The 26828-nt window shown below is 48.3% G+C and overlaps 1 protein-coding gene across 3 annotated transcripts; it reads left to right on the forward strand.

Annotated features, from left to right (window-relative positions):
• Positions 1–1322: 1322 nt before the first annotated feature.
• Positions 1323–26106, forward strand: Adap2 (ArfGAP with dual PH domains 2). Of its 3 annotated transcripts, NM_172133.1 has the most exons (11): positions 1441–1588; positions 2269–2399; positions 4224–4315; positions 7442–7521; positions 9427–9539; positions 12952–13098; positions 17957–18040; positions 21367–21429; positions 23335–23412; positions 24325–24553; positions 25675–26106. In NM_172133.1, exons 1-11 carry the CDS (start codon positions 1495–1497, stop codon positions 25707–25709), a joined length of 1146 nt encoding a protein of 381 aa, NP_742145.1. In that variant the 5' UTR covers positions 1441–1494; the 3' UTR covers positions 25710–26106. The 3 variants fall into 3 exon arrangements, 2 of the variants coding, with proteins under 2 accessions (XP_006533036.1, NP_742145.1); XM_006532973.4 differs by lacking the exons at positions 24325–24553; positions 25675–26106 and adding an exon at positions 18361–18418 and having other exon boundaries at positions 1324–1588; positions 23335–23413; XR_001779957.2 differs by lacking the exons at positions 24325–24553; positions 25675–26106 and having other exon boundaries at positions 1323–1588; positions 18361–21429; positions 23335–23371.
• The last annotated feature ends 722 nt before the right edge of the window (positions 26107–26828 follow it).

Consider the following 26828-nt stretch of genomic DNA (forward strand, 5'->3'; position numbering starts at 1 on the left):
GAAGCAAGGATACCTCTGGCTCCTCAGAGATTTGTATGCTGCGTCAGCATCCCTCAAGACCTTCCATCTCCCAGATGAGGCCAAGGTTTAGAGAAATGTTGGGACACACTTCCGTCACAAACAGGAAGAGATGCAGCTGGGACCAACATTCATATCTTAAATTTGTGGAATCCTAGATGAATACCACCATTATCAGGTCTCTCTCTCTCTCTCTCTCTCTCTCTCTCTGTGTGTGTGTGTGTGTGTGTGTGTGTGTGTTGAATATCGGTATGGAAGGCCTCATGTCCTTCGGGATAGAAACCCATGTGTATTACAGATGAATAATTGGACCCCTCCAGTGAGTCACTGAGTATCAAAGAGAAGAGATGTAGTGAAGCAGGTTCAAGACCACCCAAGCCCTGCCTCCCTCACAGTGATGGAATTTTACAGGCTCCAGTTCTATCTGGATTGCTCTACCTCCTGGTGAATCCAGTCATGAAAATGTATCAATTTTCTAAAAATGGGTAGAGGCTTTTTCTCAGAGCTATGGGTGACTCAGGAATAAAATATTGACACTGAACTCTAGTGAGGCCACAGAGATTGGAATTCACACAGCTATCTAAGTTATTGTAATGTCACATGGACCACTGATACAATCAGGGCTCCAGAGGATAGGTGGCACTCTTAAGGAATGATAACAGGACCAGATCTGGGGACTGGGAATCATGGAAGGTGTTTTGAGAAGGGGGCATTTGCACAGATGTAAGACCTTTAACAGAACACTTTAACACAAATTAGAGCGTGCCCAGTGTTTCTGAGGAGCCCTGGAGCGCAGACACATGCCTGTTGTGTACATGGAGAGATGAAGACATGAACAAATGTATTCACCCCATGTAGCACACCACCAATAGACCAAATAATTGTATCTAAGTCTAGCTTACAGAACCCGTGAGTTTATTAAGGTCACTTACAAGAGCATGGTGTCTCAAAAGAAACGGCACCGCCAAAAGCCCAACCAGTGTGAATGCCTATTCACGAATGCTGTTTAGCTAGATCTCCCTGTTCACCATGCAGGCAACTCTAGCAAAGGGTCCTCTCTCCCCAACCTTATGAATCTTGTACTTTTCTGAACTTACAAGTGCAGACATAATGAGGAAATAGCCACACTAGTCTCACATGCCTCTTTTCCAGATGTGGGCAATAGGGTACAGAGCGACTGAATAAACCATGGTCTCTAGCCAGGCTAGATTAGATCTGGTGTAGTTCTGTCCCTCCCCTTAGGCGGTGGAGCTTGGCTGAGCTGCCTTGGGGCGGGGCATATTATCCAGGGGCGTCTCCGAAGACCTGGAGGCGGGGCCTGCTGTCCCGTGGGCGGGGTCGGCGACCGAACTGTCCTGGAGCCTTGGGGATCTGAATCCTTCTCCGGCGGACAGGGAAACGCCGGACCATGGGCGTCCAGGAGCGGGAAGCACAGAGGTGGCAGGGTTGAGCCCCGCTGAGACCTCTGGGCCGGCCATGGGCGACCGCGAGCGCAACAAGAAGCGGCTGCTGGAGCTGCTGCAGGCTGCGGGCACCGGCAACGGGCACTGCGCCGACTGCGGGGCAGCGGGTAAGGGCGCGGTGTGCGGGACAGGTGCAGCCAGCCACGGCCCCAGCTCCTGGCCCACCCGCTCCTTCCCTAGGAGCACGTCAACGCGCTACTCAGACTCGCTCTCGCTTGGAACCCCAGTCCTTCTCACTGGAGAGTTTCGGGCGGCCCCGACGGTTCTCCGTCTCCCTGCTCCCGAAGCCCAGGACCTCGGTCCCCGCTCCGCATCAGATGCGGTCCATGCCCTGGGTCCCTCTCGCTCTCTCACCCGGCACCTTACCACCCAGGACCCTGCTCTGGACACCATTTCCGATCCCCGGCCCTTACCGCGCCCTTGGACCCTGAGGTCCTCACCCTGGTGCCTCCTGGGCCCCCGCGACCCTCACTGCCGCGCGCGATGACTGAGGATGCTGATGTGGCTGGCCCCGAACCCTGAGCCTCCAAGCGAGTCCCTCACTTGCCTGCTCTCCTCCGTTCCCCCTTCCGAGGTCTCCTGGGTGTCATCGAGCCAAAGGGTGGGCTAGGCACGGTTCACGCTGTCACCTCAGTTGTCCAAGGTTGGGGACCAAGAGAAAAAGGATTGCCGGCGTGGGCAGAGCTTGCCTCCGACCCAGAATCCTAACTGTCCAGCCCAGCCTGTCCCTGCACCCTAGTCCAGGCCTTGTCCAGCTCAGCGGAGGTCCTGCTCTTCCACCCTGCAGATCCTGATTGGGCCTCTTACAAGCTGGGGATTTTCATCTGTCTCCACTGCTCTGGCGTCCACCGCAACTTCCCAGACATCAGCAAAGTTAAATCCGTGAGACTGGACTTCTGGGACGACAGTATGGTGGAGGTAGACTGGCACGCATGTGCAGATTCTTGGACTTGGGCGTGAGGGAGAAGAGGAGGGACGCAGGTGTTCCTCCTATTCCACAGAGGAGGAAAATGAAGCCCAGAGAGGTGCAATGATTAATGAGAGGAAACACAGTGTCTTAGCAAAGGCCCTGAGTTTGTGTGTGTGTGTGTGTGTGTGTGTGTGTGTGTGTGTGTGTGTGTGTGTGTGTATGTGTGTGTGTGTGTATCCCTGAGTGTATGTATGCCACACATGCGCAGGAGCTCAGAGGTCAGAGGAAGGCACCAGATCCTCTGGAATTGGAGTAACCAATAGTTGTGAGCGGCCATGGTGGTGCTGGGAATCGAACCCATGTCCTCTGCGAGAGCAGTAAGTGCTCTTCATTCTTGAGCCCTCCAGCCCTGGCGCTAGGGCCTTATTCTTGACTCTGGAGTATGTTTCCACACCCATGTAGTGGACATGTCTATAAGCCCAGACACAAAGTGAATTAAGTTACTGTCATCATTCGTAGGAGACGGGAAGTGAGGAAGAGAAACATCAGATTCATAGCCTAAGGTCCCTCGCCCTTTCCCAGCCCACTCTGCTTCCCTGCCAAGTTAGTATGTTGGAATCCTCAGCTTAGGGGGTAAAGGCGTTTTGGCCAGAAAACCTTAAGAGAACAGGCAGGCCAACGTCACACTGGTGAACACAGAGGTTTAAGGGCCACGGGGGAAGCGGGTAACATTACCGAGTACTTCCCTTTTATGGTGGGATCTGGACTGGGCTTTTTACCATTCAATCCACACAGACATCACTGGAAGCCTACTCTGTTCTGTGTGGGAAAGAGCACACTGAAAAGACAAAGTGGCTTACCCATTCAAGGCTTCTATTCCAGGGGAAGGAAAGGTGGGTACTCAGCCAGCTAGCCCATACACTCACAGGTTTTTGCCTTCTAAGCCCCTGCAATGTCTTCACTTGGGGCAAGTGAGATCACCAGGAGTCCAAAGGCAATACATGTCTATGACACAGCTCCAGGGTCCCCAGGGAGCAAGATAGGGTTCGCTGTGTCCAGAGACACAAATTACAAAAAAAACAGGCGTCTCTGCCTTTAACCCAGCTATGTCACACCCACTGGCGCATCAACATATCACTGGACACAATGCCCACTCTGAGTCTCTGGTAACATGGGGAATTCTACGGGGCTGGCAGCCATTTTCATTTTCTAGCTTCCCCAGTCTCCTGTAGGCTTTAAGGGCTAAGAGGGGGCTTGGCTGTCTGTGGATTGAGTGAGAGAGAAAAACATGAGCCTTGTGGTCCGGCAGAGCTGGCTTCAGATCCTCATTTTGTGCCTTAACAAGCCACCTAACCTCTCTGAGCCCCGGTGTCCTCTTTAAAAACAGAATAGTAGTGTTAAAATAAGTGAGAGAACCCAATATGCTATGATGTGAGAACTATAAGGGGCTGTTCTTATATAAGGCATAGTTGTCAATACCCCTACGTTATACCAAACTAGGGTTATCCATGTCTGGTGAGATGGCTCCTGAGAAGCAGTTTCTCCTGGCCCAGCCTCAGAGCCAGTGAAAACCACAGGCATTTATTTATTTATTTATTTATTTATTTATTTATTTATTGACAGGGTTTTTCTCCATCGCCCCAGCTGTCCTGGAACTCCCTGTGTAGAACAGGCTGGCCTTGAACTCTCAAAAGATCTATCAGGCTCTGCTAGGAGTAAGGCCTGTGTGTGGGCACCACACCCAACAATCACAGTCTTCTGGGTGAGCCATGGTTTCATTTCAAGTTCATTTTCAAGTTCTACAATTACGCCAATCTGCTCTTGTCTTACAGTTCATGACTCACCATGGGAACCTCAACGTGAAAGCCAAGTTTGAAGCAAGAGTCCCAGCTTTCTACTATGTCCCTCAGGCCAACGACTGCCTGTAAGTGAGTGACCTGGGGAGGGGTGTCCCCAGCCCTTTTCTGTCCCTGGTACCTGTCTGAGGTGAGTTCTCCTGTGATCTGGATGGAAGGATGGATTTGGTATTACCATGGAGGGTGCATAGAAATCCTGCCTGAAATCAGGCGTGGTGGCAAAAGCCTGTGTTCCTGATGCTCAGGAGCTGAGTGAGAGGGTCACCCTCAGCCACACAGCTAGGTGGAAGTCAGCATGGGTTACCTGAGACTCCACCTCAGACAAAACAGAAGCCGCTCATATTTGTGGAGCATTTCCAAGTGTGGCGAGCTCCGTGTTAAATGCTGCGTGCGTTATTGCCAAACACCCTCAGCGACCCTGAAAGGATGACTGTCACCCTGAAAGGATGACTGTCACCCTATGATTCGGAGACAGAAACTGATGGGTGTGAAGGGACACTAGGAAAACCCAGTCTAGCAAGAGGGTTGTAAAGGAGAGGGATGGGAAGGACCATAGAACCTAGTGACCCCAAACTCGTGACCCCAGGTAGACACACACAGTCCCATGCAGGCATGGCTGCAAAGTTATATTTGAACCACTGAATCTCAGCGTGGCACTCCCAGGCCTTGCACAACATACATAACTATAATTGGTGGTTCTGTGGTCTTACAGTTAGGTGACCCAAGGCCTAGTGATGCCAATGTGGAGTGGCAAGGAAGCACATCTTTATCTGCAGAGGGTTTCAGGTTTCCCCTCCCCACAATTCTACTGCTACCCAGCTATAAGAAGGTGGCCAAGACACCAAGCCCCTTGGATGTCCCTCTGCATTTAGCCCAAGTCCTCCTTCAAAAGTGTTAAACAGGAACATGCCTTTCAACATGATGTGAATGAAATGACATCATTTGCTGAAGCATCTCCCATGTCACCCAGCATGCATTTCTCAGTGTCTACTTTACAGCGATACCAGGTCCCTCACGCCTCTGAGAGTTATGTTGGACTCCATTTGAAAGAACCTATCCCACCTTGCCGCATTGCTACCACACAGCCTTTGCCCCAAGGCCCTGAACAGCATCTCTTGCATGGGCTTTCTACACTGACCCCTCCAGCATTGTTTATTGTAACTCCCAGAAATGTTTTTGCATTATAATCCCTGTTAACTGAGGGCTGGTGGCCTCTTCTCTCCAGTTTTAAAATTACTACATTCCCTGCCTTGGGGAGCAGAACAAGAGTCCCCAGTCTCTAGTCTGTCCCCCAGTGCTGGTGTTACAGCCCAATATTCCCATCTTCATGCTGGGCCTGGTGCCATCTTCTCTGTCTTATGGGAAAGGCTGTACCTTAGGAAGTGCTGGGGATCAAAACCAGGGACTGTGCATATCAGGCCAGTCCTCTACCTCTGAGCTTCACCTCAAACAATGAAAGAACTCTTGACTGTAAGTCACAGAATTCTAGCTTTGCCTAGTTCAGGTACCAAAAGATTATGTGGGCTCTGAAGATCAGACACCAGGAAGGACAGATATGAAGTCACCCTCAAGAAGGACAATCCCATACCAAGTGTGATGGTGCACACCTGTAATCCTGGCATTAGGGAGGCCAGGGAGGCTGAGGCCAGAGGAGTTGGGGGTTGAGACAAGTCCGGACTACAGTATGGCACGATCCTATTTCAAAACAATATCAGCAAAGGTCTGCAAGATGGCCTGGTGGGCAAAGGCACCTGCCGTTAAGCCCAAAAGCCCAAGTTCCATTTTTGAAATCTGCACGAAGGAAGGAGAGAAATGATTCCCACAGTGTTCTCTGACTTCCACACGTGCACTGTGGAGTGAACAGTTAGGCACATACATATGCACACAAAATAAATAAATGTATATTTTTTTTATAAAAGAGGAAACAAGAGGGAAGAAAAAGAAGAAGATCATAATACCAGGAGCTCAAACATGACCAAGGAAAAGGAGAAGGATGGAGAAGCCACACCGGGGACTCATGTGTGACTGGGTCTATACTCTCATGGCTCTTGTCAGCCATCTTTCTCTCAGGCTGACTAATAACTGCAGCTGGCCGCGAATCCTCTTGCAGGTGCTTGCTGTCCTGCCCAGCAAGCACCAGGGAGGGCTTCCAGTCGGTCTCTAACTTTTGGCCTATACAGCTCAGAGCAACCCAGAGCTCCAGGTGACCTGTTTGGGTCAGATGTACAGTTCTAGGTCACTCCTGTGCCCAGGCCATTCAGTCCTAACCTTTGGACCACGTACCTGGAAAAGATAAGAAGGAACAAACAATGGAGACAGGTTTGCGCTCAGCTGCACAGTTTCACAGCAGTCAAGAATAACATTTGATCAAGGTTAGCAGTAAGAACCTGCCGTGAGCCTGGTGTTGGGAAGCATACCTTCTAACTGTCTGGTAGGCAGAAGCAAGCGGTTCTCTGTGAGTTCATGGCCAGCCAACATAGTAAGTCACTGTCAAACAAACAACCCACTGTACTTTGTGTTGAATGTAGTGCTGGGCTCTTTACATAGGAATGACTCTAGGGAAGGCAGGTTTATTACTGCCTGATATAAAACCAGATATGGTGGCATACATCTGTAATCCTAGCACTTGGTGGCATGGGGGGTATGGGGTGGAAGCAGGAAGATCATGAGTTCAAAGTCAATCTCAGCTACTCTAGATACCTCAGGGTCAGCCTGGGATAGGCTAGACCTCATTTCAAAAGACATGAAACAGAAAGTTGAGTCAGTTTGCTCTATTCAGTGTGGTGGGCCAGAGTTCATCAGTAGATCCGGGACATTTACTGCTCAAGTTCCCAAGCTGGTGGTGGGGGCAGGTTAAGTATCCAGGGAGCTGATATCTTCATCATTGATTCAGAGGGTTGAGGGTCAGTCTAGTGTTTCTCAAGAAGACGAATTTCCCTGGTGTGTTATCTGGAGAGCAGAGGCTACTTAGGAGATAGAAACCAGAGGTCTAGCTGAATATTCCATAGAGCACAGGACACCCGACTTCCACTACAGAGAACCATCCAGCACTAATGTTAACTATCCTAAGGAGGAGAACCTCTGGGTATCTTGAGACAGCAGCTCCTGGGTTGTCCCCACCCTCTGCTGCAGAGTCTGGGAAGTCACTGTGGGAAGACACTGAAGACACAACTAACCAAAAATTCTCTTTTTAGGGTCTTAAAGGAACAATGGATTCGAGCTAAGTATGAAAGACAGGAGTTTACGGCTATTGACAAAGCTGTCTCACATCCAGGTAAAGTTACTGTTTTGTATGTATGTATGTATGTATGTATGTATGTTTGTTTGTATATATGTATGTATGCATGTATATGCACCACATGTATGCAGTGCATGCCAGGGCCAGGACAGGGTATTAGATCCCCTGGAGTTGTGACAGTTTTGAGCCATGTGAATATAGCAGGGATTTGAACCTGGATCCTCTGAGAGAGAAGCCAATATTCTCAGCCACTGAGACATCTCTACAGCCCAAAAGTTACCATCTTAATGTTTTGAGGTCTGTGTTCTGGTTGGGTTTTGTTTGTTTGTTTGTTTGTTTTTTGTTTTCTTCGAGACAGGGTTTCTCTGTATAGCCCTGGCTGTTCTGGAACTCACTTTGTAAACCAGGCTGGCCTCAAACTCAGAAATCTGTCTGCCTCTACCTCCCAAGTGCTGGGAGTAAAGGCGTGTGCCACCACTGCCCATCGACAAAGGTCTTGAAGGACCTCAGCTTCCAGGATTTCTAGGAGTACAAATTATTCCCCAACTAATAGATGTCTTAAGAATCACTCTTTTTTTTTTTAAAGAATTATTTATTTATTTAATGTATAAGTACACTGGTCTTCAGACACACCAGAAGAGGGCGTCAGATCCCATTATAGATGGTTGTGAGCCACCATGTGGTTTCTGGGAATTGAACTCAGGACCTCTGGAAGAGTAGTCAGTACTCTTAACCTCTGAGCCATCTCTCCAGCCCGAAGGATCACTCTTATACTCTTAAACTTGGCATATGTCAATGTCAAAGTTGGCTATATACATACATACATACATACATACATACATACGTACATACATACAGCCTCACTATATATCTCTGACTTGATTGAAACTCTTAATGTATCCCAGGCTGGCCCTAAACTCATAAAGACCTGTTTCTGCCTCCTGAGTGCTGGGATCAAAGGTTGTACTACCACACATTCCCTTCATTCTTTTGAGGCAAGGTCTCATCTATCTCGGGGTGGCCTTGAACTCATGAACTCACTGTATAGCCAAGGATGACCTTGAATTCCTGCTCCTCCTGCTTCTACCTCCAGAATGTTAGGATGAGAGCCACCAGTACGGGCCTTATGCAATGCTGGGGGCTAAATCCAAAGCTCCTTGCGTGCTATAAGAGACTCTGCCAGCTGAGTCACAGTCCCCAGCCCAGGCCCTCCTTCAGAGTTAGTCCTGTCTCTCAATACTTGGGCTTCTTAAGAATTTTTTCTTTCTTTCTTTCTTTTTCCCCCCTCTCTTTACCCCTCCCCTCTCCTCCCCTCTTCTCTGTCTTTCCCTGTTTTTTTTTTATTAAATTTAAAAAAATCTTTATTTTTATGTGCATGATTGTTTAGCCCAAAAGTATGTATGTGCACCACATGTAATACTGGTGCCCTCAGAGGTCAGAAGAGAGTGTCTGATCCTCTGGAATTGGAGCTATGGATGTTTGTGAGCCACCATGTGTGTGTTGAGAATGGAACCTGGATCCTTTGCAAAATAGCAAGTGCTCTTAACTGCTGGGCCATTTCCCTAACACTTTTTTTCTTTGTTTGTTTTTTTGTTTTTCTGTGACAAGGTCTTGCTATGTAGCCAAGTCTGGCATTGAACTCATAACTGCTCCCTTTCCTCAGCCTAAATCCTGGGATCCCAGGCCCCGTTACCCCTGCCTTCTTCTCAGGAAGCAGTGGGACCTCGTGGAGAAATGAAGAAGAAGGGTTTTGCACAGTGGGGGGAGACTGAAATCATATAAAGTGCCCCAGATAGGACCTGTGTCCCGCACCTGAGAGGGACAGATCAGACTGGCTACATTCCAGCGGTGGGTAGAGGCTCTTCTACACTCAGTCCCTTGAGCCTCAGGTTAGCTTATTTATTTGACTTCATGGCTCATTTCTTGCCCTTGGTGGTTAAGGTAACCGAGAAGGGTTCCTGTGGAAGCGAGGACGGGACAACGCACAGTTCCTGAGAAGGCGGTTTGTCCTTCTGTCGAGGGAAGGCCTCCTGAAGTACTACACCAAGGAGGAGGTAAGAGGCCAGGCCGCCTGTGTCTCTCAGGAGCAGCCCTGGCAAGGATGATTTTTCTCCTACTTCTCCTTGGCTACCATCAACCCAGCCCGCCAGCAGCCACACTTTGGTCACTCAAAAGTCAGCTTAGTTTGGTCCATTTCACATTGTCGTTGTTCTCTAATTTTTTTTTTTTTCTTTTTCTTTTTGCCACAAAGTCTCACTATGTAACCCTTACTAGTCTGGAACTTACTACTTAAATCAGGATGGCCTTGAACTCATAGAGAGCCCTCTGAGTGCTCAGATTATAGGACTGGGCCACCACACCTGGCTAAAAACAATTTTAATTGAGATATATTTACGTATTTGGTTTACTCATTTAAATGAGGCTGGGCAAATGACTTGTGACACTAATCCCAGCATTTGGGAGGCAGAAGCAGGCTACACTCTGTGAGTTTGAAGCTAGCCTGGTCTACATAGTGAGTTCCAGGACACCCAGGGCTGTATGGTGAGACCTTGCTTAATAAATAAATAAATATTAAACAAATAAAATAAAAGTAAACTCCCTCTCTCTTGCCCACTGCCCTGGAGAACCCCATGGTCAGTCAGTCAGGAGTCTACTTGTTCTATTTTTTCTTCTTATGATGCTAGGGACTGAGTCCAGGGTTTGATGCAGGCTGGACATCGCTCTATCATCCCTAGCACAGCTGGCTCAAGCCTCTTTAAGGCACAGACGCTGTTTGCTTCAATGCAAAAGTGATTGTTGCTGGGTGTTGCTTGGTGCCACCTGCCTTTAATCCCCATGCCCCCAAAATAGAAGCTCATGGGTATCTATGAGTTCCAGGCCAGCCTGATGGACACAGTGAGTTCCAGGCCAGCCTGGGCTGACTGCATGGTGACTTTCAGGCCATCCTGGGCAATATAGCAAGCCCTGTCTAAACAAGGGCTGGAGAAATGGCTCAGCAGTTAAGAGCACTTGTCGCTCTTGCCAAGGACTCTGGTGTGGTTCTCCACACCCACCTCGTGGCTCAGAACCACCCCTAACTCAAGTTCCAAGGGACTCAACTCCCTTCTCTGAACTCCCACGCATCAGGCATGTACCTAGCACACAATACCTTCATGGAGGCAAAGCAGTTCCACACATAAAACAAGATAAACCTAAAAATAAATCAAAACCAAACCAAACAAACAAATAAAAGAACAACATTGCCAAGCCTTCAAAAGGCCAGGCCAGGAACTCTATGCTACAGGGTCAAGACAAATCATGCATCCAGCCTTCCTTACAGGGAGGGATACAGTTCTACATCCTCCTGGGGACGACTGGGCGAGAAGGAAGTGGTGAGGGTATCTTTGGAGGCCAGCTACCACAGTGAGCCCTGGGGCGGTCCAGTGTTAGAGAACAGAGGGAAAACAAAAAAACAAAAAACCGAAAAGTGCTAACAAAGTTGAATGTGAAGGAGCAGCAGAGGGACGAGCTCTGAGCTCGGTAGCTCGACCTTGAGGCATTTGGTCTGTGTGTTTCCCTGATGTTCTCCTAGAGGAGGAGACAGTTCTAGAAGGGCAAGCTGGTATGTCCTGGACTGAGGGCAGAGTGTAAGGGGGGAAAGTGGGGGCCAGATGCTTTTAAATCCTGACTGCTTTTTCCAAGGGAGGAAGAGAAACTTTCCTGTGGTCAGGCAGGGCCCAAACCCCACTGGTGGCTGGTGGCTGTAACTTGGTCTCCATGACAGGGTCTCCTCCTTGGCTGGATAAAGGTTATTTGATTTTCAGTCTCAGTCCAGTCCAGTATGTTGTGTTTTAAAGGCAGTGGGGGTGACAGCAGCCTGTCTTCACTTTTGCACAATTTTCTTTCAAGATGGGGTCCTGCTGTGTAGCCCCTGTGGGCCATTAACTCTAACTCAGTTGTCCTGCCTGGGTTTCCTGTGTGCTGAGATTACAGGATTGCTCTCCATATGAGTCTTTTCTTTTCTTTCTTTTTCTTTTTCTTTTTTAAATATTTTTCCCCAAATAGAATTTTTTTTAATTATGAAAGTAACTCATTTTTATGTAAAAATTTTGGATTGTGCAAAGAATTAAGCTAAACAGAGTCACAATTTCTCTGGAGGTTGAGGCAGGAGGAGTTGCAGCCCAAGAGTTAAAGACTAACCTGGGCAGTCACGCATGATGGCACATGCCTGTAATCCCAGCACTCGGGGGGCCAAGGCAGGCAAACCTCTGAGAGTATGAGGCCAGCCTGGTCTACAGATCAAGTTCCAGGACAGCAAGGGGTTCACAGAGAAGCTCTGTCTGAAAACAAAAACAAAAACAGCAACAAAACAAGAGAAGAGAGAACTTTAGTTTAGCCCAATTCTAAAAAGAAAAAAGAAAACCCACAAAACTAAATTTCCTCTTACAATTAACTAAGGAAATGATAATATAAGTGAGAATTAACTGCTGCTCAGCAATGAAGAGGGATGAAGTAGGGTTTAGAGAGATGGCTCAACAGCTAAGAGCACATGTTGCTCTCCCAGAGAACCCAAGTTTGGTTTCCAGCACCCACATTAGGTGGCTCACAACCTCCTGTACTCCGGGGCATCTCACGCCCTCTTCTGTCTTCTGAGAGCATTGTATACACATGGTGCACATAGATATAAACTCAGGTACACAGACATACACACAGTATAAATATCACAAGCTTCCAAAATGGATATCAGTAGCAATATTACACTATAGGTAAAAATTTTAAACATTTTCTAGCAAAAAAAAAATCGTATACAAGAATAATAGAAGGACTTGGGTATAGCTTAGTGACAGGTTATAAATAAGTAAGTAAACAAACAAACAAACAGATAAATAGAAAAAGGGAGCTGGAGGTGTCCCTTAGTGGTAAAGCACTTGTCTAGCAAGCTCAAGGTCCAGGGCTTGGGATTTAAATTTGTGGGGTTTGTTTGTTTATTTTTTGAAATATTTATTTATTTATTATATGTAAGCACACTGTAGCTGTCTTCAGACACTCCAGAAGAGGACATCAGATTTTGTTACAGATGGTTGTGAGCCACCATGTGGTTGCTGGGATTTGAACTCAGGACCTTTGGAAGAGCAATTGGCACTCTTAACCTCTTAACCACTCAGCCATCTCTCCAGCCCTTAAATTTGTGTTTTAAAACTTATGAGCCAGAGAAGAGTTCAGTATGACTCCTGCTGGTGCAGGGGCATCTGTTGGTCCTCCCACCACGTGTCCTCCAAGGAGCTGATGTCTGGCTATTTATTTCACACGAGTGCTCGGTTTGCTCCAGGAAAGGTTCTGTGGCTAAAATGTGTGAACAGCCCCGTTCCAGCTCAGGGGCTATCAGAGCAGCCCAGGGTTATGTATTAGGGGCTGGCTTGTACTGAAGCCCTTGGCAGGAAGGCACCTGCTGCCATCGGTATCTTGAGGATCCTTTCTCTCTTCTAGGGTAAAGCCCCAAAGGCTGTCATCAGCATCAAGGACTTAAACGCCACCTTCCAGACAGAGAAGATAGGACATCCCCACGGGCTGCAGATCACCTACAGGAAAGAGGGCCACACCAGGAACCTGTTTGTTTATCATGACAGTGGGAAGGTGAGATGACTCAAGTTACTTCTGCAGCCTCCAGCATGGCGCCTGGTCCATGGGCTCAGCTCATCACCTCCACTGCAAGCTTTATCTATCATGCACTCAGCTGCTTCTGGAGACCTGCTGCCACTGTCGCCACACTGCTTCAGCTGCTGCCGCTCCTGCTCCTGCTGCTGCTCCTGCTGCTGCTGCTGCGTGTCTTTATCTATTTCCACTTTATACTCTGAATCAGAGATCTGAGGGAGGCAGAATGGGATATAGATGAACCTAACAAGTACTGCGAATGTATCTGAGCAGTACACACTCATCAGGGAGAGAAAAGTTAGTAGAGGTCCGGGACCTTAGCCAAATACAGCAAATCCACTGGCTATGGTGGCACACACCAGGCTCCAGTATTAGGTAGGCAGAGGCATGTGGATCTCTGAGTTTGAAGCCAGCCTGGTCTATAGATTCAGGTCCAGGACAATCTGGATTACATAGTGCGACGATAACAATAACAACAAAAACAAACAAACAAGAAAGGGCAGGTATGGGTAGGGTAGAGTTTGTGATTGAGGAGGAAGGGTCAATGGACAGGGCCAGGATCCTTCCTTCCACATGTCAAACTGGACCAAGAGCATCCTTATGACTTAAGATCTTGTGAGCCTGGAGGAATGGCTCAGTGCAACCCCTGCTGCCCTTGCAGAGGACCTGGGTTCAGTTCCCGGCACCGACACAATAGTTTATGACTTCAGTTCCAGGACCTCCAGTGCCCTCTTCTGGTTTCTGTGTATGCAGGATGCTTAGTTGGTGCATAGACATACCTGCAGGTAAAACACATTAAGTAGAAACAAATACCTTTTAAGAAAATACGTGATTTTATGAATAGGGGTGTTTTGCCTGCATCGTGTTTGTGTATCGCATTCGTGCATGGTGCTCACAAGGCCAGGAGATGGTATCAGACTCCCCTGGAATGGGAGTTATAGATTAGTGTGGGTCCTGGGAGTTAAAGCTGGGTCCTCTGGAAGAACAGCCAGTGCTCTTAACTGCTGAGCCATCTATCTGTCCAGTCCCAAAATAAATAAGCAAAACTAGTCTCAGTCCACCCGAGACCTGCTCAATTAGAAACTTTCACAGAGTCTTGAGTGATGAGGACACACAAAAATGTTTAGGAAACATTATAACTTTGTAGTCCCATCACTTGGCAGACTGAGGCAGGAGGATCATGGTTTTGCAGCCGAATTAGGATTCATAGCAAGACGGGGAGATCAGCCTGTAGGAGGAGAACAGTCAAGCAAAGGATAAATGTGAGAGTGAACTGGCTCAGCAGAGTCGGTGACAGGACAGGCAGAGATGCTAAGTACACACGGAGAAGCATTGGCTGACACTGTGGGGTCATTTAACTTTGCCAGACGTGCTCTTGGTGACTGTTAGCCTTCATGTCTGAATGTTTGACAACCCTGAAAATACTTTCTCCCCACATTCAAGGGACAGGGACAGATCAGGTCCCTTACTCAGGTCACACAGTAGAGAGTTCCTCAGTCCAGCATCCATTTAACAACTTTTTTTTTTTTTTTTTTTTGTGGGAGGGATCAAAACAGGGTTTCTCTGTATAGCCCTGGCTGTCCTGGAACTCAATTTGTAGACCAGGCTGGCCTCGAACTCAGAGATCCGGCTGCCTCTGCCTCTGCTACTGGAGTGCTGGGGTCAGTGTGCCACTACCACCCGGCCAAGACACTTTTTTAAAATTAGATCTCTTCCTTTTATTTTATGTGTAAGTATGATTCTGCTGGTGAGAGAACCTTGGGCAGCAGCTATCTGGAGTTAGAGGAAGAGATTTTCCCAGGGTTCCTCAAACTGGGGAGGTGACTCTGGACTGCTCCCTAATGCCCACCTTTCTCACGGCTTTTTTTTTTTTTTAAGATTTATTTATTTATTATATGTAAGTACACTGTAGCTGTCTTCAGACACACCAGGAGAGGGCATCAGATCTTGTTACGGATGGTTGTGAGCCACCATGTGGTTGCTGGGATTTGAACTCAGGACCTTTGGAAGAGCAGTCAGTGCTCTTAACTACTGAGCCATCTCTCCAGCCCTTTCTCATGGCTTTTACCTGCTTTGTAGATTGGTTTTTGTTTGCTTGGGGACTTGGTTGGGTTTTTTGTTTGTTTGTTTTTTGGGTGTTTGTTTGTTTGTTTTGTTTTGTTTTTTGTTTTTGTTTTTTTGAGACAGGGTTTCTCTGTGTAGCCCTGGCTGTCCTGGCACTCACTTTGTAGACCAGGCTGGCCTCGAACTCAGAAATCTGCCTGCCTCTGCCTCCGGAGTGTTGGGATTAAAGGCGTGCGCCACCACGCCCAGCTGAGGATTTCGTTGTTATTGTTGTTATTTTGAAGGATTCATACCTGGTAATCTAGGCTAGCCTGGAACTTGTGTAGACTTGGCTGGCCTTGGACACACCCGAGTGCTGAATAAAGGTGTGTACCACCACACCTGGCTCCCACGGGGCCTTTAAGCACCGAGTGACCAGGAAACATCACCTTGAAAGTATTTGACAGTGGTGAGAGGTGATGGAAGCACCCTGGGCTGCAGCTTCTGTCTGCTCAGGCCTGTAAGACTGTTTTTCTTCTCCTTACGCTGCGAATATAAATATAGCCTAAGTACATGCTGGGTTCCTTTTTTTTCTGAGGTGGCTCCATTTTCTGAATGCCTAAGACCCAAGAACTTTTGATTTTCATTTTCTTTCCTTTTTAGGGAGGAGTTGTATTTTGCTATGTAGCTCAGCTGGTCTTGAACTTGGAGCAATCCTCCTGTCTCAACTTTCCTCCCACTGAGATTGTAGGCATAGGCCAACATACCCTGCCAAGAACGCCCTTAACAAACACCAGGACAGGAGACTCAGAAGTCCCACTAGGCCTGTGTGTCTGTCTGGCTATGTCTGGCTTTGGGCGTAGAAAGGAACTTGTTGCTCTCTGTTGAGTCTGCACTCACATGACTTCCTCAATCAGTGCATGACCTCTGTGCCCTGCACCACAGATCTCCCAGCAAGTCTTTCTGCCTCTCCATCCCAGATTCCTGGGAGAGAGCAGATCTGATAAGTCCAGTCCCGTCTCTTTATTGGTCCATCTGCTGTATCCAAGGCAGGGTGGGGACTGTTGGGGTATGAGGTTGAGGATCAGGTCTCAGAGAAACTGGGAGAGGAGCAACCCAGTGGGGAGGAGCAACCTAGAAGGCTTCCATTGTGTCTCACCACTGTGAAATACTTGCACAGGAATTTATTACAACATCTAAACTAATGTATGCAATGAATGGACTGTCATAGGTCAAAGGGTGGGTAGGGTAGGAAGGAGAAGCACGTGGAGTGGTGGGAATGTGGGTAGTGATTGGAGTGGGGATGAGAGAGAGAGGCAGGAGGACAACAAGGTTCAAGTGTGGCCTCCATGACAATCTCCTGTATCAAACATAAGAATAAAATGAAGAGGTGATGTGGTGTGCATGTGCAGTCGCCATACATGGGAGGAAGAAGCAGGAGAATCAAGGGTTCAAGGCTAGCCAGGCGGTGGTGTCTTCGGTGTCTTCAGCATCAGCAGTGGTGACTCATGCTTTAGTCCCAACACTTTGGAGGCAGAGGCAGGCATATCTCTTGTTAGTTCAAGGCCATCCTGGTCCACAGATAGCCAAAGTTTCACAGAGTAACCCTGTCTTGATAAAAGCAAACAAACAAACAAAAAAAAGAGTTCAAGGCTAATCTCTGCTACTTAGATGTTTGAGGAGGCTAGCCTGGACTACATGGGACTCACCACAAAAATAAATAAATAAATAAATACATACATACATACATACATACATACATACATACTAAAAAACAAACAAAAAAGTAAAAAGGACTCTGGAGATACAGAAGTTGTAGAAGGCTTCTCTAAACATTGTAAAATGAGGTGGAGGGGGAAGCTGGAGAGATGTCTCAGCAGTTAAGAGCACTTGCTGTTCTTGCACAGGACCTGGGTTCAGTTCCCTAAACTCACATGGTGGCTCACACAGCTGCTTCTGACTGCAGTTACAGGGGATCTCCAAGGCTGTCTTCTGTCCTTCGTGGGCCCACTCTGGGGCACATATATGCGTGTGGGTGTAGGCATGCACACATACACATGAGGAAAGGAAAGCATGGGTCGGGGTGGGGGAGAAGGAAGGAAGGAAGGAAGGAAGGAAGGAAGGAAGGAAGGAAGGAAGGAAGGAAGGAAGGTAGGTAGGAAGGAGACAGGATGGCTGACTGGAGAGGAGCTGAGAAACCCTTGGGGATGTGGTTCTCCGGTGAGACGATGTTGGCTCACCATTATGAAGGATGTGCTCTCAGTGTGACATCCCCTTGTGGCTGGCCTGTGCATTCCAGGTCCCTCCTGAGCATCTCTGATGGAGGAATGTCTCCACATGCAGCCCCCACCCCCACCTGAAGAACTGTGTCCCAGCACCCCACAGCATCACAGCCCCTGGGAGTCTTAATGCTAAGGAATACAGTCTTAGCCCCACTCCACACCAGTCTCCTAATAGGAATCCAGGAGTGTCTTCTAAACTTAAAGAAGTGTACTAAGCCTTTTTGTGCAGCTCACACTTGTCTTTTTCCGTGGCTGGAAGCTCTTCCTGTCTGTGACTTGTGACTAGCTCAGGGCAGTCCCCTGGGCTCTGATAATCACCCTTTCCAGATGTTCCCTGATGGGACTGTGTGAAGTGTGTATTTCCTGAACCTGTGTGTGTGTGTGTGTGTGTGTGTGTGTGTTTGTGTGTGTGTGTGTGTGTGAAGTAGTGACCCCGTTCCCTGTAGCCCTGTCAGCAAGGTTCTCCCACATCCGCCCATCTCACCACTGTGTGTGCTTTGCATTTTTCCTGGCAGGAGATAGTGGATTGGTTCAATGCTCTCCGTGCAGCCCGCCTGCAATACCTGAAATTGGCCTTTCCTGATCTCCCAGAGTCTGAGGTGAGCTAAATGTGGACTTGACTTCTGCGTGTTCCATCCCCTCCCCCTTTCTCTGCTTGTCTCTTGACCCCTAAGACACACAGGGGCTAGACAAGGTTTACTGCAGTTAAGCCTAGGAAGGCTGGAGTAAAACAACTCTCTGTGGGGTCAAGGGCCTCAGCCTTTGAACATCTTTCTGAAATTTCCCACTGAAATATGCAAATGAGCCTACCTATTGTATGCACAGTGCTTCTAGCCCATTTTATCTGGACCCTTCCTATATAGTAATTACTTAGAACTGAGAGTTGGGTTTGGTGATTGCTCCCATTGCCCTTCCACAGCTGTGTCCTGTGATGCTTGGTCCTTGGGAGATGTTGGGATCTGCCTGTGGTGGTAAAGGTAACAGTAAGCGGAGGACTTCCTATCGATTGTCCCCAGACATCTGGGTTCTACATCTACTTCCTGCAGCCTTGTCTGGGAACAGGAATGACATGGGGCAGAAGATGGTAGTTTAAGCCAGTAGGCCTAGGCCCTCACAGTTGCTCTGTTACTGACATACTGTGTGAGCCTTACAGGTACCTTTCTGAACACATTTCCATATTAGGAAGATGGTGGCTGGTCCAGGTCTCCTTCAGGGTCCCCTCTAAGCTCTGAGGTTCTGTGATTGAGGATGTGGGTTTGTTTTGTTTTGATTTGGGTTTGGTGGTGGTGTTTGTGACATAGTCTCACTGAGTAGCCCAGGCTGGCCTAGAACTCACTATGCAGATTGGGCTGGGCTGGAAATCACCTAGATCTGACAGCCTCTGCCTCCCAAGTGCTGCAATGAAAGGTGTGGGCGTGTGTGTGTGTGTGTGTGTGTGTGTGTGTGTGTACTTATATGTACACATGTGTGTCTATGTGTGTGGAGGTCAGAAGTCAGTCTCATGTGTCATCCTTCAGATGCTGTCTACCTTGACAATCTTTCTCCATTGCCCTGTGCCTTCCCATTAGGCTGGGCTGGCCGTCCAGTGAGCCCCAAGGATCCTCTGGTCTGTGTCTCCCTAGTGCTGAGATTATGGTCCTCATGACAGAAGCTCAGCTTTTTTATGTGGGTACTGTTGTTCAAAGTCAGGTCCTTACACTTGCACGGCAAGCACGCTAGCCATGGGACCATCTTAACCTGTGATCTCTTAGTCTCATCTGTTAGAGCCTCATTGAAAACCTAAATGTTCCTCTCGTCCTGGGGTTTGCAGGGAGCTGAGTAACTGTGATGTACCCGTTTCAAAGTTCCCTAGGCACAGTTCCAGCAAGGACAGGGGTCAGGCTCAAAGCTGAGGTCATGATGCTTAGTCAGCACCCAGAGCTGGTTACTGCTGACTCAGTGAAGAGTCCAGGGTGCTGACTGCTGACCCAGGAGAGGGGAGGGCAAAGGGGAGGGCAAAGGGGAGGGCACAGGGCAGGTGCTCAGCCTTATTAGATCTGGCCCGGCTTCCTCTGTTTGGTTACCTGTGTGGAGGAAGCCATCTTTTGACCAATGTCCCCAAGGTTCTCTTGCCTCCGTCATCAGCCATATTTCTACCACACTTGCCTGTCTCTCGCTCTTGTCCTTCCTATATCTAGGTGTGGTGCTCAGTCTTAAGAATTTAGTGCTGGAAACCTAGGAAGTCTTTGTGGAGTTACAATCTTTTCACCTGAAAGGCACATGGGGTGGGGGTGTGGCTCAGCAGCAGAGCACTTGCCTCGTTTGTGTTAGACCTTGGGGTCCATTCCCAGCCTGAGGAAGGAAGAAAGTATGTTTAGTGGCCTATAATCCCAGCACCTTGGAGGCTGAGGCAGGATGACTGCTGAAAGTTTGAGGCCAGCCTGAGCCAAAGAGTGAGTTCAAAATCTGGCCAGCTTGGGATATACAGGAAAACCATGTTGGGAGTGGACGGAGGGAGGAGGGAATTGAAGATGTGCACATAGACCTGAGTCAGAGCCTACTGTGCTGTCCAGAAGATGACATGGTCTCTGAGCTTCAGTGTGCTCATCTGTCACCATGGCTCCCTGCCCCTGCCAGGCTAATATAGTGAGCCAATGTCTGAAGTGCAGGAAAGAATACTGAAGGAAAACTCCAGCCAGGTGGCTTCCCTTGTTTCTCTTGGGTCTAGACTAACCCTGTGCCTGTTCAAATTGAGAATATGAAACAGTTGGGGCCTATTTTCTCCAAACTAAGAATAAATCCTATAGAATATATTTGAGGAGAGATGGAGTAGTCTGGTGTAGATTTTCATTTGGGGCCTCAGCTTCCCTCTCTTGCTTCCTGTGGTGATTCCCTCAACTTTGCCCCTGCAGCTGCAGGGCCCTGCTATGTCCTTAAGAATCTAGACTGCCATTTGATGCTCTAGGTCTGTCTAGTCCCTATCTCCCCACTACCAGGAAGCATAGGAAGTCACTCTAACCCCTGGCAGCTTCTCTGAGTCTAGGAATGCAGGCTGTAGGGCTGTTGGAGATCACAGTAGGGAATGGACCCCCAGAGACAGAAAGCTTACCAAGGGAACATCTGGTTGAGCCAGAAGTGGTGCTGAGATTCTGGTGGCCTCCTAACACCTTGGCCAGAGTTTCCTCACTGTGTCTACCCTGCTATCTCCTCTTCATGGCCAGTGTCAGAATCTGTGACCGGGTCTCAGCTGGCACCGGTATGGTGAGGCATCTGGTCAAAGGCCTCTGCCATCTTTACATTTTTAGTACCATGGTGTGATGGTACACGGGAAGCTGGCCTGCTGCCTGTCAGTCCTGAGTGCAAATCCCACCTTTTCATGCTGTCATGTCAGCCGAATGACATCAGCAAAGTCTTCTCCCACATCTCTATGCCTTAGTTTTCTTCTTTCTTTTCTGCTTCTTCTTCTTTCCCCTCCCCCTCCTCTTCCATTTATTTATTTATTTATTTATTTATTTATTTATTTATTTATTTATTTATTTAGATAAGGCTTCTCTCTGTAGCCTCAGCTGTCCTGGAACTCACTCTGTAGATCAGGCTGGACTCAAATTCAGAGATCTGCCTGCCTCTGCCTCCTGAGTGCTGTGGTTAAAGGCATGCATCACCATACCTGTTGTCAAGTGGCTCTCTTAACAGTCTTGCCTGATCTATATAATCTGAGATGAATGGAGTACTTAGAGCATAACTGAGCCATGCTGGGAAACCATACTGGGGCTCATGGACTGGCTTTGCTGAGCTATTTGTATTATATCCAGCACATACTCCAAGTATAACCCATAAGCCATACACCCTTCCCCATCCCAAACTTCTCTGTGTCTTGGGGCCAAGTTTAATTTGAAACCTTAAGCTCTGGGTGTAAATAGGGGTCAGCCTCTGTCTCTCCCTCCAGCTCGTGCCTCTCATCACCAGGAACTACCTCAAACAAGGCTTCATGGAGAAGACTGGTCCAAAGGTACATCCTAGTGTTTTCTGTATTACTCAATATGGTTCTATTCCAACCACAGATAAAGGAGAAAATCGGGGGGTGGGGGTGGGGCCGGCGAGTGGGCGGGAGAAGAAAGGGAAGAACACCAGTGTTTGTGAGCTTCTGTGCTGACACACTGAGTAGAGACTAGGAGTTGGCTGGTGTGTGACCCAGCATGGCTCTGAGGGGTTCTTCCTCTCATGTCCCACCCTGTCATCTTCACTAGATCCTTCCTCCGATCGCCATTAGACTCTAACCCCAGGAAAGCGACGAGGAAAAGGAACTCCCTAGAGAGAGGGCCTCAGCAGATGCTGTGTTAGGAGTCCACCAGGACAGTGTCAGAGAGAGACCTGGGCTAGTCTGAAAACACATGACCTTGAACCCTTCCTCGGCACACTCAGCCTGGCTCCCCTGAGCCCACGCCCTCACCAGGTCCTGTGCCCTCTCACTACAATAAGGAGGACAAGGAGCTGCCTCACAAGGGAGGAGCCTGGTCTTTCCTGTAAACCAAACGAAGGCTGCACAGACCCAGATTGTTAGGAGGCTGAGGCAGGGGACTGCGTTTGAAGTTAACCTGACAAAGTCAAAGACAGTCTGCACAGTGTAGTGAGCCCCCCACACCTGTCTCAAACTGGAAATTTAATAAGGTGAGGTACGGTGTGGCAGTATAGCTCAAGGCAGAGGGCTTGCCTCAAATGTATAAGGTCAGGGGTTCAACGCCAAAACACAATTATATAATGTGTTACAGGACAGGTGATAAGAGAAACCTGAAAGGTGTTGGAGGACAGTGTGAAAAAAAGCCTCAGGAGCCCAGTGGTAGTGGCACACATCTTTTATCTCAGCACTCAGGAGGCAGAGGCAGGTGGATCTCTGTGAGTTCGAGGCCAGCCTGGTCTACAAAGCAAGATTCCAGGGCAGTCAGGGCTACACAGAGAAACCCTGTCTCCAAAAAAAAGAAAGAAAAAAAAGAAAGAAAGAAAAGAAAGAAGGAAGGAAGGAAGAAAGAAAGAGGGAAAGAGAAAGAAAGAAAGAAAGAAAGAAAGAAAAAGGGAAAGAGAAAGAAAGAAAAAAGAAAGAGAAAGAAAGAAAGAAAAAGGGAAAGAGAAAGAAAGAAAAAAGAAAGAGAAAGAAAGAAAGAAAGAGAAAGAAAGAAAGAAAGAAAGAAAGAAAGAAAGAAAGAAAGAAAGAAAGAAAGAAAGAAAGAAAGAAAGCAAGCTCAGAAGTTGGAAACTGGTCAAGTGGTGGTGATAGACTCCTTCCCTCAGAAGCCAGGAACAGTCCCTGGCTTTTGCCTCAGGTCTTTTCCTTCCCTGAGCCAAGGGCAGCACTTTCAACTTTGTAAGCAGGAGCCACTTCTGACTTCCCTGGCTTCCTTCTTCTGAGATGTATTTGTCACAGCCCAAGAAAGAGGGAGGTACCCCTTTCACTCCTAGGCAGCACCTGGAGGTGCAGAGCAAAACTAACAAGGAGGGAAGGAGGGAGGAGGTTGGGGGCAGAGAGGGGCTGGACTGAAGCCTTCGGGATCTGAGCAGATGCTGCCTTCCAGCACGCTGAGGGATCCCTGTCCCGCCTAGCTAGGACTCCACAGTGAGACCTGTCTCAAACCAAACAAGCAAATAAACAAACAAAACATACAACCCAGAGTCTGACCAGGTGCCCAGACCTGTGGACCCTAGAACCAGTTTGGCTGGACTTCTGTCTCTGTCCAGCCATTACGGGGCCATTTTCTGGGGAGGGTATGCATTCCCAGGAACTGGCCCCAGGGAAAAGCTCTAGTGCATGTCTGACTGCAGTAGCCAGGCTGGAGAACCAGTGTGATAACCTCTCTCTGAACTGGCACTGACCCCTGTGCCTGACTTTGTCACATTTCCTAAGAGGTTCCTTCTTTTGCAGCATAGAGAACCCTTCAAGAAAAGATGGTTTGCCTTGGATCCGCAGGAACGGAGGCTGCTCTATTATAAGAACCCCCTGGTAAGAGTCATTCCTGATCTCTCCTTAGCACGTTCCCAGTCAGGCTGGCTAGTGCTGACTCATAATATGCCATCTCCCAGAATCCTAGGGCAGGGGAACCCAGGACAGGACACCTGAACCCCTGCTTCCCACTCAGCTCCATTCAGATCCTCCTGTTAGTTGTGCTTAAAGTGAGGTGTTACCGCTCCCTTGTAACCAGGAGGTCTGGAGTGGAGTGGCTAGGGCTATAGGCTCAGGAATAGTCCAGTTTGGCGGGACCCTGGGTTCTGTTTAGTTTCAGCCCTGCTGTGGCAGAGCCATACCTTAGGCTAGGTATGCACTTAGCTCTCCGATGCTACATTTCCTTTCTGCAAAATATTGGCTTAGCGTGAATGCCTTGCTCAGAAGTGGCCATGATGAGTATATTAGTTGCTAACATGTAAAGTGCTTGAACTGGGCCCAGGGGCACCAGCCTGTAACCCTAGCTACTGGGGAGGCTGGAGCAGTTGGATTGCAAATTCAAAGACTCCCTGAACTTCAGAATAATTTCAAGGCTAACTTGGGTAATTTAGTGAGACCTAATGTCAAAATGAGAGAGAGAGAGAGAGAGAGAGAGAGAGAGAGAGAGAGAGAGAGAGCTCTCTAGCCTCTGCTAAATGCTTGCCTAGCGTGCTTGAGACTCTAGGCGAAATCCTCAGGGACCAAACCAAAGCAAAAAATGCCTTTGAGTTCCCCGTGCCTGGTGTATTCCCTAATAGTTAGTATTTTCAGCAGATTTGTGTGCAATGTAATTGAGGTTTTAACAGTTCAAATTAAAGTCAAATCTGGCAATGACATACACACCTCTTTACCAAACTTGACCTTGGGACTGGCCAGGCTGCAAGGGCTCTTCTGCCCCAAGGCCTCTGATGACTCTATGCCTTCCATTTTCAGGATGCTTTTGAGCTGGGCCAGGTTTTTCTGGGAAGCAATGAGCAGGGATATGAAGTATGGGAAGATCTGCCCAAGGGCATCCGAGGGAACCGCTGGAAGGCTGGACTTACCGTCATCACTCCGGAGCGGAAATTCATCTTCACCTGCCCCACTGAAAAGGAACAGCGAGAATGGCTAGAGAGTCTGCGGGGCGTCTTGTCCAGTCCCTTGTCACCCCTCCACCTCCTCAGTGAGAAGTGGGGGATGGGTGGGGGTTCTTTTGGGTGAGGGCAGAAAAGGGCTCCTTCACTACAGTCCCAGAGGGGCCTGACTCAGCTTTTTTTTTTTTTTTTTGAGTCTCCCTCACTTCCTGCCTTAGAAAAGCACACACTGCACTTTTTTTTTTTTTTTTTTTTTTTTTGGCCAAAAAGTCCCTACTCCACCAAGTTCCTCTATGTAGCAGTCCTCATGAACTTCAGGAGGAGTTTGGTCCTAGCAGAATAGTAGAGGCTGGCTCTACCCTCTGGGCAGATTCCCTCACACCCTTGTCCTTTTTCTCACAAGAAAACCCTGTCCTGGGATCCTTAGCAGAGGTCACCCTGCCTGCCGGGAACCCACAGGGATTCTGGATTCCTCCCCACCCAGAGGGAAGGCTATTTTTAGTGTTCTCTTTTTCCTCAGCCCTCTCTGTCTCCCTCCTCTTCACCCCAGATGTGTTTGTCACAAGGAGACTCTTCCCATCTGTTGACAACCCTATGAACACTGAGTTAGGGAGGAAGCTCTGGCCCAGGGCTGAGCTTATAGGGCATAAAGGAAAAAAACGAACAGGTGACCCCAATGGCGGGGGGGTGGGGGGAGCCCTGGTGCCTCCCTAGACTCACCAGTATGGCTACAACTACCTCAGCCTGGTGTGGTAACTAGCCCAGGCCTTTGATCTCAGTGTTGGGGGCAGAGGCAGGTAGAACTCTGTGTGTTCCAAGCCAGCCTGGTATACATAGTGAGTTCCAGGACAGCTGCAGCTACATAACAGGACTGTTTCTAAAACCTAAAACACAAACAAAACAAACAAACAAAAAAAACCTAACCCACAACTGTCTTTACCATCCAGTTCCCAAGCCCAAGGACACAGAAGCCAATTGACTGAGCACTCTGACAGCTGTTCTCTGCTCTCCGTGGGGCTGAATCCCCGAGTCTCTGCCACTCCTTTCCTCTCTGTCTTCTGTCTTTCTCCTTTGGTCTGTTTTTTTTTTTCTTCTCTCTCTCATTTAAAGTTTCAGTGTTGTCCTGGCTCCCTCCGTCAGAACACACATGTCCCGCCGGGGAACCGCACCAGCATGGCTGCCTTTCCCAACCCCCCTTTTCCCCTTGCAGCCACATCAGCAGAGACTGGCTGTGGCCTGGGGTGACCCATCTCGGAGGATCTGGCTGGCTACTGTGCATCTGAAGTTCTGGAGAAGTGTTCACCTCAGCCCTAGTTGTCCAGAAGGAAGCCCTGAGGCCAGCAGCTGCCCCACTAGTGAACTCCAGGGTGTGGTTGATCCTACGACTCCCCGTGCTCCTTCCAGCAAACTCTCCTCAGTCTTGAGGAGCTGGTATGGAGAAGAATTCAGCTCTCCAAGCTTAGAAGTCCTGAAGGGTTCCTCATAACTGCACCAAGAGCTGGCCATGGTGACGCATGCCAGGCAAGAGGCGAGGGTGCCATGAGCCCAGTGACAACCTGGACTACACTGGGGGTTCAGTTCAGCCTGAGTTACATAGCAAGACCTTGTCTCAGAAACAAACAAACAAACAAACCAAAAACCAGAACAGAAAAAAACAGCACTCAGGAGGCAGAGACTGGCAGATCTGGGACAGTCACAGCCAGGGCAGGTTACACTGAGAAACCCTGTCTAGAAAAACTAAAAACAAAAAACAGAAACAAAAGCAAGCAAGCAAACAACAACAAAAACTACAGATAGGGGTGGATGTTGCAATTAAAAAAAAAAAAGTGCCCACAGCATCCAGACAAAATTTTTAAAGTTTAATCTAAACCTAACTATGAAGAAATCCTCAGACATTCATTTATTACTTACATGTTGCTATACAGCCAGCCTGGATTCTTCAAATGACACGATTATAAAAGGTAAAATGGGCCAGGCATGGTGGTAAACACCTTTAGGTCTGTGCACTCAGCAGGCAAAAGCAGGTGCATCTCTTTGAGTTTAAGGCCAGCCTGGTCTACATAGTTGAGTTCTAAGACAACCAGAGCTACATATAGAGAATTTGTTTCAAACAAACAAACAACAACAAAAAACGAGGAGAGGGGATGATACAGACAGACAGACCAAAGCCAGGGGTGATACTACCTATAATTTTAGCATTAGGGAAGTAGAGGCAGGACGATCAGAGGTTCTGCTATTATACACAGAGAGTAAAGGGCTAACCTGGGCTACATGAAACCCTCATTCAAAGAAGAAAAAAACAAAGCCTGTACCAAGTTATGGCAACAAATGCAATTTGGGATTCTTGTTTGGAACCTGGATTTT

The sequence above is a fragment of the Mus musculus genome, chromosome 11 (assembly GCF_000001635.26).
Source record: "Mus musculus strain C57BL/6J chromosome 11, GRCm38.p6 C57BL/6J".
Classification (NCBI taxonomy): Eukaryota; Metazoa; Chordata; class Mammalia; order Rodentia; family Muridae; genus Mus; species Mus musculus.

Excerpts from the sequence above, each read along its gene's own strand:
- Adap2 (NM_172133.1), top strand. The coding sequence starts at position 1,495 with ATGGGCGACCGCGAGCGCAACAAGAAGCGGCTGCTGGAGCTGCTGCAG. Across the intron at positions 7,522-9,426 it reads CAAAGCTGTCTCACATCCAG|GTAACCGAGAAGGGTTCCTG; the intron begins GTAAAGTTACTG and ends TTGGTGGTTAAG. Across the intron at positions 21,430-23,334 it reads TGGAGAAGACTGGTCCAAAG|CATAGAGAACCCTTCAAGAA; the intron begins GTACATCCTAGT and ends CTTCTTTTGCAG.